Below are 17625 nucleotides of genomic sequence, written 5' to 3'. Positions count from 1 at the left end.
GTGTTACCGCGTTTTTTCTTTACCTGGAGGATGCTGGCTCCCTGCGCCACAGTCTCCAGTATGCTGGTCTCGTAGCTGTTCTGGAGGAAGATGGGTCTGTTGTCATTAACATCCTGCACCTCTACAAACACAGTGGCTGTGCCTGTCCTCCTGCTGCCCGCCGGACCGTTGTCTGGGTGAACAAACAAAACCATTTACCTACATTTCAACATAGGGCAGGTCTGGTGTACTTTTAGGTCCAACACCTCCATGGACATGATGGAACCAATTCTGGTTAGCCTGCAATCATCAGCCACAACAGGAGGTGCAATTTAATCATCCGATGAGGCCCAATTTAGGGAGCTGTATCAAAAATGGTGCCTTTACAAAGATAATATTGATAATATTGTATCTATTTACTCCTGTCCACAAAATCCACTTAAAGTTTTTCATAACATGCTTTAAAGTGATGGCAAATAAACTCAATTCCTGGAATGCAATGATTTGTATATTCCACTTTAAAAAAAAAAAATACAAGCCTTATGGCAAACTAGGCTCGCTACGGGGTAAGTGGAAGAAAAATATCTGCTTTTCTTATCTCTTGTAAAGGTGGTTCATATTATATGTGTGTGCTGCATATTCCACAACATAACGAAACAGCACAGGTTGGACCGTTGGAGCATACGAAGTCATGAATGTGGAGAGAAATGAGTGTGTCCATGGGCAGAGCTGATATAGGATACACACAAGCCTCATTTAAATAGGGCGGTCTGCACCACTTTTGCACTAGTTATCAATTGTACATGCAGTCTTAATAGAGCACCTGCAACACACCAACTATTAGTAGTTGCATTTTTGTTTAACTTTGCAAACTCTTAGTAAATCAGGCCCTGATTGACTGTGGGTATTTTAAGCCGCCAGCAGAGGGCAGCACTTTCCTCATTTGGGAGCCATAAAAAGGCAAACCCATTATAACTTATAACATAATTTTAACATTGAAACTTGTGGAATGCAATTATTGTTGTATTCCACTTTTGTTTAAAAAAATACAAGAATTATGACAAACAAGTCTCGCAAGGGGGTAAGTGGAAGAAACGTCTCTGCTTCTCTTATAATTAAATACATAATCATATTAATTTCATATTTGTCCGATTAAAATCAATTTTATTTTCATTTTCCTTCTTTCAATTCACCCTATTTTGTAATTTTTTCTCTTGCTAATAGAGCAAAACTACATGATAAACAGCATTATTATTAGAGATGTCCGATAATATCGGACATCTCATAATATCGTTTTTTTTATTAAATCAACATAAAAAACACAAGATACACTTACAATTAGTACACCAACCCAAAAAACCTTCCTCCCCCATTTACACTCATTCACACAAAAGGGTTGTTTCTTTCTGTTATTAATAGTCTGGTTCCTACATTATATATCAATATATAACAATACAGTCTAATAATAATAATAATAATGAATTGCATTTGTAACACACTTTATATTTGTTAAAATCTCAAAGTGCTACAAAGTATAAAAATAAAAATAGGAAGTAAGAATATATAATACAAAATTAAAATAGAAATAAAATCATGACACACACTAGATAAACACTAGATAAAACAGAAACATAGATAAAAATAGAAATAAGAGCATGAAAGCACTGGATAAAACAGGGATATGCAAGGGATACAGTCCGTAAGCAAGTGCTGCTGGTCCACTAATAGTACTAACCTTTAACAGTTAATTTTACTCATTTTCATTAATTACTAGTTTCTATGTAACTGTTTTTATATTGTTTTACTTTTTTTTATTCAAGAAAATGTTTTTAATTTATTTATCTTTTTTTATTTTATAATTTTTTTTAAAAAGGACCTTAGCTTCACCATACCTGGTTGTCCAAATTAGGCATAATAATGTGTTAATTCCACAACTGTATGTATCGGTATCTGTTGATATCGGTATCAGTTGATATCGGTATCGGTAATTAAGAGTTGGACAATATCGGAATATCGGATATCGGCAAAAATCCATTATCGGACATCCCTAATTATTATACATTATCTTTTGTCACCCTTCATATCTGTTTGTTTTTTCTGGTATACATCTAACTTTTCACCATTGTTCCTCATCATGTATCGCTTGTATTCAGACACGTGACTTCTTGCCGTAAATGAAAACCAGTGGTGGTCATCCAAGCTACGATGGCTGTTGTACAGTAAGCAGCGCATGAACTATCTGACTACAAAAAAGGCTTGAATCTTCCTGCGAAAAGCAGATAGGAGCAAAAAATCAAACAATGCAATGGAAAAGATCCCTATACTTTATCAAAAAAAGATTTGTCGGGTGATACCAAGTATTATACGTCGGTCGCTTTCGCAGAGATATCGAAATATTGTGCTTCAGACATCATTGTACACGACAAAACAGATGAAAAATTGGAAAAGCATGGAGGTCTAGAACTTCTTTGTGTGTGACTGGGTCAAGGAAATTGGTATCAAGACTCTCCCGGATAAATATGTTTGGTTTTTGCTCAGGTAAGGCTGCATTTCATGATTTCACTTTGCGTTTAACCATGTTTGTTGCTGTTGCACGCACCATTTACAAGTAGGGTGTTTTTCCCCATCTTTATGAAAATATAACTATGGATGTCAACATTGTGTATGTGCTGAAATATTCATTTATGATTGCTGCCTTTGGTAAAAGCTTAACTCTTTTAGGTTTTGCTCACATTTGATTTATTTTATTTAGATACGCCGAGTGTCTAAATTTCTTAAACATGTGTTTAAGAAATACAAATAATATCAAGATAATACTTAAATAGGAAATAATAAACGTTAAAAGTACATCAAACAAACTGCCAGCTTGTGCATCCTTCAACTGCTCCCTTGGACTAGAGTGTGAGCTGCATGCTTTTCTAGTCGCTTTTTGTAAAATCTTGCACTCTTCCTTCCTTTTTGATTGCCTTTCGAGGAACTTTGAAGAAATGTGTATCCTTTTCGCGATTTGAACGATTCGTACAGCCGAAAATAACACAAGCAGAGGGCATTTTTTCTTCGAAAAAGGCTAAATGGCGCCTCGTACTGATTGAAAACAGAGCTAGCTTGACCACCACGCGTATGTTTTGGGCGGGATGTGAGCCGGACGTGACATCAGTAACATCCTAGCAACTGTGCGCTATGAGGCCCCCACTTCTGTAAATATGCACTTCATTAAAACAAAAACAAATTGCACGCTAGAAAATGTATACATTTTTCTACTAGTTGACCTTTGTCCTTATTATGAAAACAGTACTAGTAATTAAGCGTTCATTTATCTACTTTATACATCCATCCATCCATCCATCCATTTTTTCAGATTGTCCCTCTTGGAGTCGGAGCAGCTGCACTCAAGCGGAAGGCATGTAAATTCATTTATCAGTGGCAAGCCACCATTACCCTTGGACATGAACACATTAAGAGGCACCTGGTCTGCCAGAGAATAAGAGGACAGAGCCAGAGGGATCCCATTTACCTCAATTTTAACGAGTAATCAGAATACTCTAAATACTTTTTCAGAAACGCAACTATCGACACATTTTGGGTGACATGAAAGCACATAATGTATCACTCTTCTTTTTAACAAGCCCTGAGAGCTGCTGTGAGCCCCCCCCACCCCCCCCATCTAAAAGCACTCACAGGCACACTCTGTTTTGTTTGTGACATTGAATAAAAAGCAACGACAGAAAGAAACGACAAAGGAAAGTTAACTTGAAGTTTTAAACACGTTTGTTTTACTTTTCATGTTTTTTATTAACTTGTTACAAACGTGGCATGGCCAAATATTCAAATTTGTTGATTATGTCATTATTTCCGCCCCTCCCCCCCCCATGCCACAAATAGTGGCAAACACTCTACTTTGACCAGGATGCCTTGACATTTATTAAAACATTACATCAATCTTATTGAGCTATCATTAATTAGAATGAATTATACATTTGGGCTTACAGAGTTACAATTATACAATCAACATTATGATTAATAAAACAATAAAAAATATGTTTGATCATTACAGTTATTTTATACGACAAACTTATAAATATAAGTCCATTTGGTGCAAAATATTGGAAGCACCTCTAAGGATGACATCACCAATGCAACTACATTTGTAATAATAACCATATTTTCAAATAAATAGTGCCTTGAGAGTGTTAATCAGCTAGTTTACAACAGTTTTTCATGTGAATTACAACATAATTGTTTTTTTTAAACCTATATGCATTCTCTCTGCCTGTCTTCTCACTTACCCTGTCAGCATCCTGACTCAATTGTTTCTAAAACAGAACACGCTCATTTCTTTCTTGTCAAACAACAAAGGCGGATGAGCCAAAAAAAAAAAAAAAAATCTGAGCTGACTGCAGGCATCACTTATTTTTCGTCATCATACCGAACACAGAAATGAGTCGCTTTGAGGCAGACAAAGAGACAAAGGAAACATAACAGATGGTCAAAAGGAAAATGTCACATACCTATGGCTTCTACATCCAGAGTGTATGTAGCCTGGGTTTCTCTGTCAAGTCCAACCACTGTCCGCACAATGCCGTCTCTGAAGCCCACGCTGAATTTACCATCCTGATTACCGCCTATAAAAACATGTCAAATACATATATTTATTTACATATACATGTCAACAGCTTAGAAAAATATACGCCATTAGTCCCTTGCAATGACAACAACACAAACATGCGGACTGATACGCATTTTAGCGCGATGAGAATAGTTGCAAACCTCTCCGTCCGTGACCTCTAACCTGTGATGAAGTAGCTCAGTTCTGCGTTCAGGCCAGCGTCGTCGTCGGTGCAGATGAGCTGTGCCACAACGTGGTCTCTAGGGACGTTTTCCTTCAGGGACACATTGTATACACCAGGGTTGAAGGTGGGTGTCTCGTCATTCACGTCTAGGACTACACACAAACACAGAAATTAGGACAAAATAAGGTAATACAAGAAATGTTCTTAAACACTTATCAATTATTGCATCTCTTAAAACACCTGCAAACTTGATCGCGCACACAAAGCTGATCTACTAAGCTGGTGCGCAGAGGATTCATCTCTTAAACGAGCAAAATAGAGAGCACAATCCAAATATCTGTCTTCATGTACTGTATTTTCCCTACTATAAGCCGAACCAATATATAAACCGTGGGTTTATTGATTTTTAAATGCGCCAGAAAATAAACCGTTTGTACACTCTTGGTGGTGATTCAATGCCCAGTAGCGCGTAAATGTGTTTCTGTATAGTATTTCTCCAGAAATGGTCATGTGGTGACATAAATTATGGTATTTTGAGAGGTAATCATTGGACACAGGACATCACTGAAGGCCTAGGTGGGAAACGCACGGCCCACCACTAAACCGAACCCACACAATTTTAGAAGAAAAAAAACACATTTGTATATTAACCGTATCAGACCATAAACCGCAGCTCTATATTGGTATGTTGAGAAATTACATATTTACATAGAAATATTTTGTAACTGTTTAATTACATGCCTTGTTTGCAAACTGTGCCTGTAACACGGCAGTAAAACGGCTGATTAAACAAAACAGTAAAGTAATTGATGTCTTTATTCATCCTTTATGAGATAAATGAGACTGTCTTCATTTTAAATAGGGTTTAAGATGTTTATTAGGATTCTTCCTCTTTTGAACAGTTTCTTAAAGTGAATGATTTTGTTTTCTTTGCTCAGTCCATTCCATGATTTAGCCATTAGCAAAGAAATATCCATGGATTAGCCACATCTTTGTTTAAGCAGCAGTGTTGCATGCATAACATATGCTGATTATCAGAAAGCCCACAATACTGGGAGATGTAAAGGAGGAGATTCACCCTCACCCTATCAAAACTGAAACTGGTTTGTGGCTGTCAGAAAGGAGGCAATTGCGCTGCAAAGACAAAGGATAGAGAGACAGCTGTCCATCCTACATGTGCATGTCAAAGTATTTAGGCTGTCAGAAATAAAAATATTATACATGTCATCCATTCATCAATATCGTTTTTATCAGGACCGGTTACAGGTTGGACCGTTGGAGCTAATGATGTCATGAATGCGGAGGGAAATGAGTGTCTCCATAGGCAGAGCTGATTATGGGATATGCAGAATCCTCATTTAAATAGGGCGGTCTCCACCACTTTTGCCTTTGTTATCAATTGTCTTAGTATACCACCTGCAACATGCCCACTAGTAGCACTCACATTTTTTCCCCACACTTATTTGGATCTTAGCAAATCAAGCCCTGTTTGACTGTGGGTATATAGTGGCGCCAGCAGGGGGCAGCACTTCCCTCATTTGTGAGCCATAAAGAGGCAAACCCCATATGAATGAGAGAATGTAATCATCAAATGCTTCAGCAGTTTCATATGTAGGATAATATCAGAGAGCGTAGAGGGAAATCAAGTCCAATTCTCATGATTATCAGACACTCACCAGTGACAGTGAGAGTTGAAGTCGAAGTGCGGGGGAATTTCCCTGCGTCGAATGCTATAATCCTCAAATGATACAGTCCGATCTGCTCCCGATCAAGAATTGCAGATGAAGTGAGGATTCCTGTGGAAGTATTCAGGTAGAAGTCCAAACGGGGCATACCCATCTGTAGGGCCATCGTTATCAAACCGTGCTTATCCTGATCAGGGTCTTCCACCTGAACCTAAAAGAGGAAGAGGAGGACAAGTGTGGTGATGTGATGTAATGTGCTTTAATAAATACTTGCAAATAATATAGCTCATAATCTCTGTTGAAGTTAATTTCAAAGGTGTTTGATGGGTTAGGTTGTTCCTCACCAAATTCTTCCAGGCATGGATTAATTAATATAACAAGAGTTTTTTTTACATTTTTTTTATACTGCATCTATATTAATAAAAGGCTCACCAAGGCTAATCAAGAAATGACTAAAATCAATGGAAGAGTGCTCTCAAAAAATACGTCCATCCATCCATTTTCTACCGCTTAATCCCTTCGGGGTCGCGGGGGGCACTGGAGCCTATCTCAGCTACAATCGGGCAGAAGGCGGGGTACACCCTGGACAAGTCGCCACCTCATCGCAGGGCCAACACAGATAGACAGACAACATTCACACTCACATTCACACACTAGGGTCGATTTAGTGTTGCCAATCAACCTATCCCCAGGTGCATGTCTTTGGAGGTGGGAGGAAGCCGGAGTACCCGGAGGGAACCCACACAGTCACGGGGAGGACATGCAAACTCCACACAGGAAGATCCCGAGGCCGAGATTGAACTCACGACTACTCAGGACCTTCATATTGTGAGGCAGACGCACTAACCCCTCTCCCACCGTGCTGCCTCAAAAAATACGTATTTCATAAAAATAATAATGATCAGTTTTGATTGACACTGCAGTGCCAGAGAGGTAAATACATGCAGGTGCATCTCAATAAATTAGTATATTATGCAAAAGTTTTTTGATTTCAAGAGTTCAATTCCGACTAAGAAAGCACCTCTGGAGCGGCGACCACGCCCGGCGGAGCCACCCGGAGCCCGCGAGCAGGTTCCCCAAGCGGGCATGCAAAAAGAACACACACCCACACGCACCCAGAGACACACAAGGGGGGACACACGGGCGTATAATATCTTTCCGATTTGTGAATTCCAGGGTACCGGCGCTGCGGAGAAAGGGCTTCCCTCGCAGATGGCACCTCAAACACCAGGGCCGGTGTGCTGGAGGTGCGGACGGCCCGGGCACGTGCGCCGGGAGTGCTCCATAATGGAGGTGGGGCAGGTGATGCGGGTTGTCGGGCCTCCAGCACCCGCCCCCGATCGGGGGGAGACGTACTGTGTCCCGGTAAGGGTACAAGGGGGTACATATCGGGCGATGGTGGATTCGGGCTGCAAACAGACCATGATCCACCAAAACCTGGTTCGACCCGGGGCGTTGAGGCAGGCGACACGGGGGAAAATTAGGTGTATTCATGGGGATGTGCACGAGTACCCTATGGTGCCAGTGGAAATTTTATATAATAATCAAAAGCATAATGTCAAGGTTGCCGTAAGCACGCACCTTACGCACCCCGTAATTCTAGGGACGAATTGGCCGGGATTCATGCGTGGGGGTGCGTTCACGGACAGTAGGAGAGGGGAGTATCCGCGCAGTTCTCAGCGGCGACGCGGCTTCATCCGGTACTGCCGAGAGGGAACCGGTGGGGGCTTCGCGGGAGGCCCCCTCGGCTCCCCGGTGGCAACCTACTGAGGATTTTCCCCTCGAGCAGTCCCGTGATGAAACCTTGCGCGAGGCCTGGGACCAGGTGGATTATATTGACGGTCAGCTGGTGCGCCCGGGGAAAGCGAAGGTATTCCCCCATTTTTCAATTATTCGGGATAGATTATACCAAGTGGGCCGTGACACGCAAACCGGGGAGGAACACACCCAGTTGTTGGTGCCAAAACGCCGCCGGGAAATGGTTTTTCAGGCGGCGCATTTTAATCCTATGGCTGGCCACTTAGGGTATGAGAAAACACTCAATCGGGTCATGGTCCGATTCTATTGGCCAGGCCTCCGGGCCGACGTGCGCCGTTGGTGCGCGGCCTGCCCGGACTGCCAGCTGGTGAACCCGGCGGCCACCCCAAAGGCGCCCTTGCGCCCATTACCGCTCATGGAGGTCCCGTTCGAGAGAATTGGGATGGACCTCATCGGACCATTTCACCCGAGCACACGGGGATACCGCTTTGTGTTAGTCCTGGTGGATTACGCAACGCGCTATCCCGAAGCAGTGCCCTTGCGCTCTATCTCTGCCAAGAGTGTTGCGCAAGCACTGTTTCAGGTCATCTCCCGAGTTGGAATCCCGAAAGAGATTCTGACTGACCAGGGCACGTCCTTTATGTCACGCACGATAAAGGAACTTTACGGGTTACTGGGAATTAAAGCGATCCGCACCAGCGTGTACCATCCACAAACGGATAGGCTGGTGGAGAGATTAAACAAAACGCTGAAAACCATGATCCGTAAATTTATGCACGAGGACAAACAGAATTGGGATAAATGGTTGGACCCCTTAATGTTTGCGATGCGGGAGGTACCTCAGGCCTCAGTTGGTTTTGCACCTTTCGAGTTATTGTACGGCCGGAGGCCTCGCGGAGTGCTGGACGTCATTAAAGAAAGCTGGGAGGAGGGTCCAAGCTCCAGCAAAAATGAAATTCAGTACGTCATGGACATGCGAGCAAAACTCCACAAGGTGGGGCACTTGTCACGTGAGAATTTGCTCCGTACCCAAGAGCGTCAGCGGCGCACGTATAACAGGGGGACCCAACTACGCAAATTCACACCGGGAGAAAAAGTGCTTGTATTGCTTCCAACCTCAAGCTCCAAATTACTTGCAAAGTGGCAGGGGCCCTTTGAGGTCGCACGGCAAGTGGGTGATGTCGATTATGAGGTTCGGCGCTCGGACCGACGCGGAGACACTCAGATCTACCATCTGAACCTGCTGAAGGCATGGAAGGAGGCGCAGCCTGTTTCCATGGTGACAGTGGTGAGGGAAGAGGAGGAGTTGGGGCGGGAGATCCCGTGCTCTGGCCCGGCCCCTCAGCTGTCCTGTGATGACCAGCTCACATTGGCGCAGAGAGCGGAGGTTGCTGAGTTACAGCGGCGCTACTCTGATGTGTTCTCCTCGCGGCCCGGTCGCACGAGTCTCATCCGCCATCATATTGAGACCAGCCTGGGGGTTACGGTGCGGTCTCGGCCATATCGGCTTCCCGAACACAAGCGCAAAATAGTTCGGGAGGCATTAAAAACCATGCTTGAGTTGGGGGTGATAGAAGAATCCCACAGCGCGTGGTGCAGTCCTATTGTTCTGGTTGGGAAGAAGGATGGGACTGTGCGGTTCTGTGTGGATTACCGCAGGGTGAACGAACAATCACGGTTTGACGCGTACCCAAAGCCTCGGGTCGACGAGCTCCTGGATCGGCTGGGCACTGCTAATTTTTTCACGACACTGGATTTGACCAAGGACTACTGGCAGATTCCCTTGTCACCAGAGTCCCGAGAAAAAACGGCCTTTTCAACTCCGGACGGTTTGTACCAATTTGTGACACTTCCGTTTGGCTTGTTCGGTGCGCCCGCCACGTTCCAGCATCTCATGGACCGCGTGCTACGACCCCACGCTGTATACGCGGCTGCCTACCTGGATGATGTCATCATCCAGAGTAGCAGCTGGGAACAACACATGCGACGGGTGGGGCCGTTGCTCGAGTCCCTGAGGCGGGCGGGGCTCCCCGCCAACCCGGCAAAGTGCGCGGTTGGCCGGAGGGAGGTACAGTATCTGGGGTACCACTTGGGAGGGGGACAGGTGCGGCCGCAAGTGGACAAAACAGCGGCGATCGCGGCCTGTCCACCCCCCAAGACAAAAAAAGAGGTGAGGCAGTTTTTGGGACCGGCGGGCTATTACCGCCGGTTCATTCCCCGGTTCGCGGACTGGACCGGCCCGCTGACTGACCTCACCCAAAAGGGTGCTCCAGAACTGGTCCAGTGGACGGAGCAGTGCCAGCGGGGGTTTGAGAAGGTAAAAACAGCACTCTGCGAGGAGCCGGTGCTGCACATGCCTAATTTTGACATCACTTTCTGTCTGCAGGCGGACGCGTCGGGCCGGGGACTGGGGGCGGTGCTGTCTCAGCGGGTGGGGGGCGTCGACCGCCCCGTGCTGTACATCAGCCGGAAACTCTCGGACCGGGAGGCAAGGTACAGCACGGTGGAGAGGGAGTGCCTTGCCATCCGGTGGGCGGTCGGGGCCCTCCGCTACTACCTGTTGGGGCGTGCCTTCAGTCTCTGCTCGGACCACAAACCGCTCCAGTGGCTCCACCGCATGAAGGACGCCAACGCGCGGATCACCCGGTGGTATCTGGCATTACAGCCCTACAACTTCCGGGTGGTCCACAGGCCGGGCACGCAGATGGCCGTGGCGGACTTCCCCCCCACCACTCCCCCCCCCCCCCCCCCCGCGATGGGGGGGGAGTGGGCGCGGCCGGACGGCTGCCCGGCCTAAATTTGGCGGTGGAGGCATGTGGAGAGGGGCGTGGTTCGCGCGTTCCCTGCGGGCGGGGTGTGTGCGGGGGCCGGCCATGAAGCAGCAGACAGGTGAGTGGATGGCTCAGCTGGAACGAGTTATCTAATCACCTGTTCCTTTATTAGCAGAGTCAGAGACCATGAGGGGGAGCGGAGCTGGAAAGCAGGAGCGAGTACAGGAGGAGAGGGCTGAAAAGCCAAAGGAGAGACATTGTGCGAAAGAAGAGCTGAAAAGCCAAGAGAGACTGGTGTGAGAAAAGAAGTAAAACAATTGTAAAACGCCGCAGCAAGGGCTGAAAAGCCGGGAGAGACTTGTATGAGAAAAGAATTAAAACAATTGTAAAAACCACATCCGAGAGTGTTGTGCCTTCCCTGGTGGTCCAAGAGGAACCCGAGACAAAGACATCTCACAATGCGTTTTACTTTTTAACTCAATAACTGAAAAAAAGTTACTTTTCAACAAAAAATAACATTCTATTTTATTGAGATTCACCTGTATTATTATGTTTATTTTAATTATACTGCAACACCCATGTTGAGAAATTCAAATCAACTCAATTTGAACGCCGTGCACTTTTGTACCACTACAAAGTATAAGCCAGTGGTTCTCAAGACTTTTTTTCCCCAAGAACCATGTACTACCATGGTAACCCACATTAAAATGCAGTACCGTAGTAGACCTAAGTACTCATTAAAACAAGTCTTTAAGGTTTTATTTACAACAAGTATTTTCTATATTTTGGCCACTGTAACATTACACACAGTTTGAACAGCAAGGCTGTTTTGAATACAGGACAATTAAACACTGTACTCATAATTAAAATATAAAGCAATAATATACAAAACGATATTTAAAACAAAGTTTACCAAATTTTACAAATGAAATCAGGCTTCCGTCCACTCAGAAAGTCACCCCTTCAGTAAGTGAAGAATTCATTAGGGTCAGGCGGTTCCTTATGGTCCATTTCATAACAATATATAAATAACAAATGTCAGTGTTTATCTCACGGCGACAACACATATACATTAGATTTAGCATTAACCTGTTAGCATTGGCATTCGGTTCACTTCAGTTGAAGATAATAACTGTGCACATGTGTAATTAACTACATGTACAAAGTAAACAGTGAATATTTGATGTGATTTACCTTCGTTTCACTTGTTTACTGCCTCCATTAGTTCACATTACTCTTTAAACTACGAGGTCGGAGTCCCAGTGAGCAGCTCGCCTCGCCGCTTCAAAGTCCGGCTGAATACATTATATTCCTCAGGAAATACGTTTAAAAGAGTCCACCCACTTCTCGTAGCTTCGCGTACCAAAATTAAATTGTACAAATTTGTAAACAGCACGAAGCTGCATACGAGTTTAAACACTACGGCTGAGTAAAAACAGTACAAGATGGTCCCACTAATTAGCTGTCTTTATCACACAGATGCCACACAAAAGTTTATACAACTTGAAAGTTCCTTTCGATCTTCCTTCTCTCTGTTGTCAAGTATGTTGTGATAAAAATAATAATAATAATAATAATAATGGATTAGATTTTTTATCGCGCTTTTCTAGTATTAGATACTCAAAGCGCTCACAGAGAAGTGGGAACCCATCATTCATTCACACCTGGTGGTGGTAAGCTACATTTGTAGCCACAGCTGCCCTGGGGTAGACTGACGGAAGCGAGGCTGCCAGTTTGCGCCTACGGCCCCTCCGACCACCACCTATCATTCATTCATCATTCATTCACCAGTGTGAGTGGCACCGGGGGCAAGGGTGAAGTGTCCTGCCCAAGGACACAACGGCGGATTAGGATGTCAAGAGGCGGGGAGCGAACCTGCAACCCTCAGGTTTCTGACACTGCCACTCTACCCACTACGCCATACCGCCCCACACAAGGAATAGGAAATTAACGAGTTGTCCCCACCTTGTTTCTTCGCTAGGATTATGAGACATTCTTCACCTAAATGGGAATATATGAACATACTAGCAGTCGGCATCCTAATGACAGCAGACCTTATACAGTAAGTACTGTTTTATTATGTTTGTTGGCTCTCATGAAGTCTACAGTGAGTAATAATCAGTGATAAACAAAAAAAAAAGGCAAACGCTGTGATGCATTTTTCTTAAAATTATCAAAATACGTAAATGTTAAATGTTATTATAAATGTGTCTGTTACTTCATTACATATATACCTAAATAAACCCTAATGGAGGTGTTTGGATGTTTTTTTTTAGGGGCTCTATAGGCAGAATCGAACGGCTCATATAGGCTCCATTGTAAGCGGACTTTTGATTGAATTTATTTAATATTTAGAATGCATTAAAAAAAAGACATTCGTCGTCATCCATCCATCCGTCCATTTTCTACCGCTTGTTCCTTTCAGGGTCGAGGGGGGTGCTGGAGCCTATCTCAGCTGCATTTGGGCGGTAGGCGGGGTACACCCTGGACAAGTTGCCACCTCATCACAGGGCCAACACAGATTGACAACATTCACATTCACACTCACATTTACACACCAAGGACCATTTAGTGTTGCCAATCAACCTATCCCCAGGTGCATTGTGAACAACTGGCAAAATAAAAAAAAAAGTGCAGTTCCCCTTTCAAACCCCTGCCTTGTTTTTAATGAATACATAGGCCTACTAAGTTACTGTATTTTCATGTGGTGCTACTTGGACAGCCAAGGTTTTTCTGAGGTGGTAATTGGTAAAAAAAAAAAATAAATAAATAAAAGTTTGAGAACCACTGCCTTAAGAACCAAGTTTGGAGTCTGACATGTACCTTAAACACTGATGATCCCACCGGGAGTCCTTCTGGTACTTCAGCCACAAATGGCAGGTTGACAAAGGCGGGGTCGTTGTCATTGAGGTCGAGCAGGTTGACAAATACTGTGGCGCTGGCTGATGTACGCAGTGGAGGTGTACCTCCTACAGAGGGTGCCAGAGAAACACATAAGGCACATATTCTGTTGCCAAGGGAATTTATAGGCAACGATAAAAAGTTTCATGGTCAACATAAAACTTAAGGACGAGGGCTTGGAAATAGAGACTAATCCCCGAGAAATGAAAGCACTCCGCAGAATATAATATGAAGTCAGTGACGAGCGCTTACGGTCTGCAGCTGAGATGATGATGGTCCTCATGAGCATTGTGTCCCCGGGATTGGAGCTTTCCCTGTCTAGGGTTACTCCGCTGGTGCGAATCTTCCCAGTGTTGCTGTTTATGGTGTAGAATGGGTTCTCGGAACTGATGCTGTACACCACAGTGCCGTTCTCCCCGTTGTCAGGGTCCACTGCCAGCACCTGGGAGACGTCAGAGGTAACAGAGACATGGTTGTTTTGGTGGCCCTCAAAAGCGGGCATGTTTTCCTCCACAACGTTTATCATTAGCGCAATCTGCCTCAGGTTTAATGGCACGTCTTAATAAAAGTGTGCTTAACAAGTGGGAATTAATAGGAGAGAGGACAGAGAGTGTCAGATGACGAGAGGGGAGGAATGATAATGTGAGTGCATCCCCCACCTCACCTTCACACACGCCGACTGCTCTCTGCACAGCGCTCGCTAATAAGAAAAATGGCTACGTCTCTTTACGTGATCCCGTTGATGAATTAGACGGGGAGCCCGGCTAAAACATTTGCTGGTTTTTAAAGAGCTGTTCAATTATTCAATGCGCTGACTAAAAACGACAGAAAATGGTTAATTGGTCATTGGAGGAACAAAGGTTTTTTGAGGTAATTAATTATTAAGGCGACATGGTAAGCAAGCGACTTGGAGGCTTATTGATAAGCAAGCATTAAGAAAAGCGGGAGTGACAGGAGAGGTGAGGAAGTGTGTAGCAGTCAGTCCAATTAATCAATTCCATTAGAAGATAGTGAGCTAAAATATTACGTATTTTAAGGCACTGCAAAGTGTTGTTAAGATGCCCAATATGTGAGTGTAAATGACTAATGCCACTCCTTACTATATTCACATCACATACTGTGCGAGGGCCCCATAATCCATGGGATGACCTCTTTTGTGTGAAAAAGCGCATGTAAAATGTCAATTAATAAACGACAGGGTGGTTCATAAGAAATGTTACTGTAAACTAGATGAGGGAATTCCTGAAGGAATTGCGTGTGAATGCTTCAATGCTGAAGTTGAACTGAAATGCTGACAGAATGTAGTATGAATGTAAGAATAGTTTGAATGTTGGAATGGTTTGAATATTGAAGAGGAATTTCCAGGAAAACTGGAATTTGGTTTTGGAGCTTGGGAAAGTTTTAGTTTGAATGTCCAGGGGAAAAAAAAGTAAATGTTCTGGTTGGTGTTGAAGTAGTAACATTTTCAATTGAGATTTGGTATTATGGGATTTCGGGAAAACCAAGAATTTTTCCAGTTTGAAAAACAACTTTGTTTTTTGTCCTGATTAAGAGGAATGTTTTGATGGTGGAAAAATGTGGAAGGAGTCTTCGACAGAAAAAAGGGCGAAAAAAGGGTTTGGAAAAAAGGGTTTGAAAAAACGTGATTTATGGAAATTCGTGGAATATTTTTTAACTTGGAAAAATTATAGTTTGAATGTCTAGGATGAGTGGAATGTGTTGAAGGTGGAATGGTTTGAATCGTTTAAAAATTCTGGAAAAGGTGGAAGTTTGAAAAATGGCCAATTAATTTTGAATGGGAAAAATGTCCCGGAAAACCTGGAATTCTGGAAAATCTGGGAATTTTTGGAATTTGTCAAGGGAAAGTCCGCGATTCCCGAGTAGGCTGAATAGTTTGAAGTTGGAACTGTTTGAATTGGATGAAAAATGTGGATGTTAGAGCGCGCCAAAATCTGGAGATGAAGATGAAGAAGAAGAAGTTTAATAAATAGATACATTGTGGTGTAGAAAACATGCAATTGTGTAAATGCTTTGGAGCATTCACACAATTTATTCTTAGGCCCTTCATGCTCCATCACTCACTATATCGCACTTCAAATATTGCAGCTTCAATACATCCATCCATCCATCCATTTTTTACCGCTTGTCCCTTTCGGGGTCACGGGGTGTGCTGGAGCCTATCCCAGCTGCATCCGGTAGGCGGGGTACACCCTGGACCAGTCGCCACCTCATTGCAGGGCCAACACAGATAGACAGACAACATTCACACTCACATTCACACAATAGGGCCAATTTAGTGTTGCCAATCAACCTATCCCCAGGTGCATGTCTTTGGAAGTGGGGGGAACCTGGAGAACCCAGCGGGAACCCCCTCAGTCACGGGGCGAGCATGCAAACTCCACACAGAAAGATCCCGAGCCCAGGATCGAATATTTTTCAAAATTAAGTGTTGAATTAGGTTTTATTTATGTATCTTATGTAATACTGTTCTGCGATGAGGTGGCGACTTGTCCAGGGTGTACCCCGCCTTCCGCCCGATTGTAGCTCGCAACCTCGAAGGGAATAAGCGGTAGAAAATGGATGGATGGATGGATGTATTACTGTTCAGTATTTGATTACCTATTACCGTATTATGTTGTGCCAGTCGATAAAGATATTCCCCAAGACAGACTTACGCTGCCAAGGGTTACGCTGCCAAGAACAACACTTATAAACGCCAATCTTGGCGCTATTCTATCTTTACTGCCACAATCTCAAGTTGACCAAATTTTGGCAGAACAACGTTTTAGTCATTAGGTTTTGAAAAAAATTATGCAATTTGGTATTCTTTTAGTTAGACCTGTGTTTTTATTTCCGTACCTGACGGTTTGGGGCGGTATAGCTCGGTTGGTAGAGCGGCCGTGCCAGCAACTTGAGGGTTGCAGGTTCGATCCCCGCTTCCGCCATCCTAGTCACTGCCGTTGTGTCCTTGGGCAAGACACTTTACCCACCTGCTCCCAGTGTCACCCACACTGGTTTAAATGTAACTTAGATATTGGGTTTCACAATGTAAAGCGCTTTGAGTCACTGGAGAAAAGCGCTATATAAATATAATTCACTTCACGGTTTAGGCTAGGATGGTACACCCCCTTGTCCTGGTTCACAGTCTGGGCGGCGCGCTTCCTCATCTCGATGGAATCAGGCGTGCTTACGAATCCGGCGCCAGACTGTGAACCAAGACAAGAGGGCACACCAACTTTCCCACACCTGGGACATAGTCCTGAAGATGTCGGACTGCAGATGGCGCTGTCAGCCTGCTACTACAAGCAGGAAGACAGCACCAAAAAACTGTTTTAATCAGCAGACCAGACACATCACAGCAACATCACGTGACAACTTTGAGGAAGGCAAAAGTTGTAGCCGAAACCGTCAGGTACGGAAAGAAACAGCCTGGCTGTAAGAATAACAAACTGCAGAACAACTTTTTGATGGACTTCATTTTCGACATTGGTGAAACTTTGACGAGAGCGATTTCAAGAGGCAAGACGTGAGACGGACCAGACTCGATGTGCCATTATTGCTAACAAGACTGCTATAAGCTATCAGCAGTCTCGTCTGGGCAGTGCAAAGTGGAAAGGAAGTTGTCAAGATGAACTTTAACTTCGACATCAATTTGACATGAGCTATGTGGACTGACTAACAAGACGGGATGCTAAGAACAAAGCCAAAGATCGTAGCTGCGACTGTTCACAAAGTATTTCC

General features: G+C 44.1%; 1 protein-coding gene across 1 annotated transcript in view; it reads right to left on the bottom strand.

Moving 5' to 3' along the window:
• The window catches only part of LOC133656977 (cadherin-23-like), a 395393-nt gene that overhangs the window by 28137 nt on the left and 349631 nt on the right, over nt 1–17625 (bottom strand). Inside the window, exons 22-27 of the mRNA XM_062057867.1 lie at nt 14137–14326; nt 13807–13952; nt 6446–6665; nt 4769–4921; nt 4488–4601; nt 24–172 (exon numbers count right to left, since the gene is read on the bottom strand). Of these exons, the coding sequence (XP_061913851.1) occupies nt 24–172; nt 4488–4601; nt 4769–4921; nt 6446–6665; nt 13807–13952; nt 14137–14326 (972 nt within the window). The remainder of the gene's footprint in view (nt 1–23; nt 173–4487; nt 4602–4768; nt 4922–6445; nt 6666–13806; nt 13953–14136; nt 14327–17625) is intronic.

This window comes from Entelurus aequoreus, linkage group LG09 (assembly GCF_033978785.1).
Source record: "Entelurus aequoreus isolate RoL-2023_Sb linkage group LG09, RoL_Eaeq_v1.1, whole genome shotgun sequence".
In the NCBI taxonomy this organism is placed as follows: Eukaryota; Metazoa; Chordata; class Actinopteri; order Syngnathiformes; family Syngnathidae; genus Entelurus; species Entelurus aequoreus.
The sequence above is the reverse complement of the archived record's forward strand: the minus strand, read 5'-3'. Positions and strand labels throughout refer to the sequence as shown.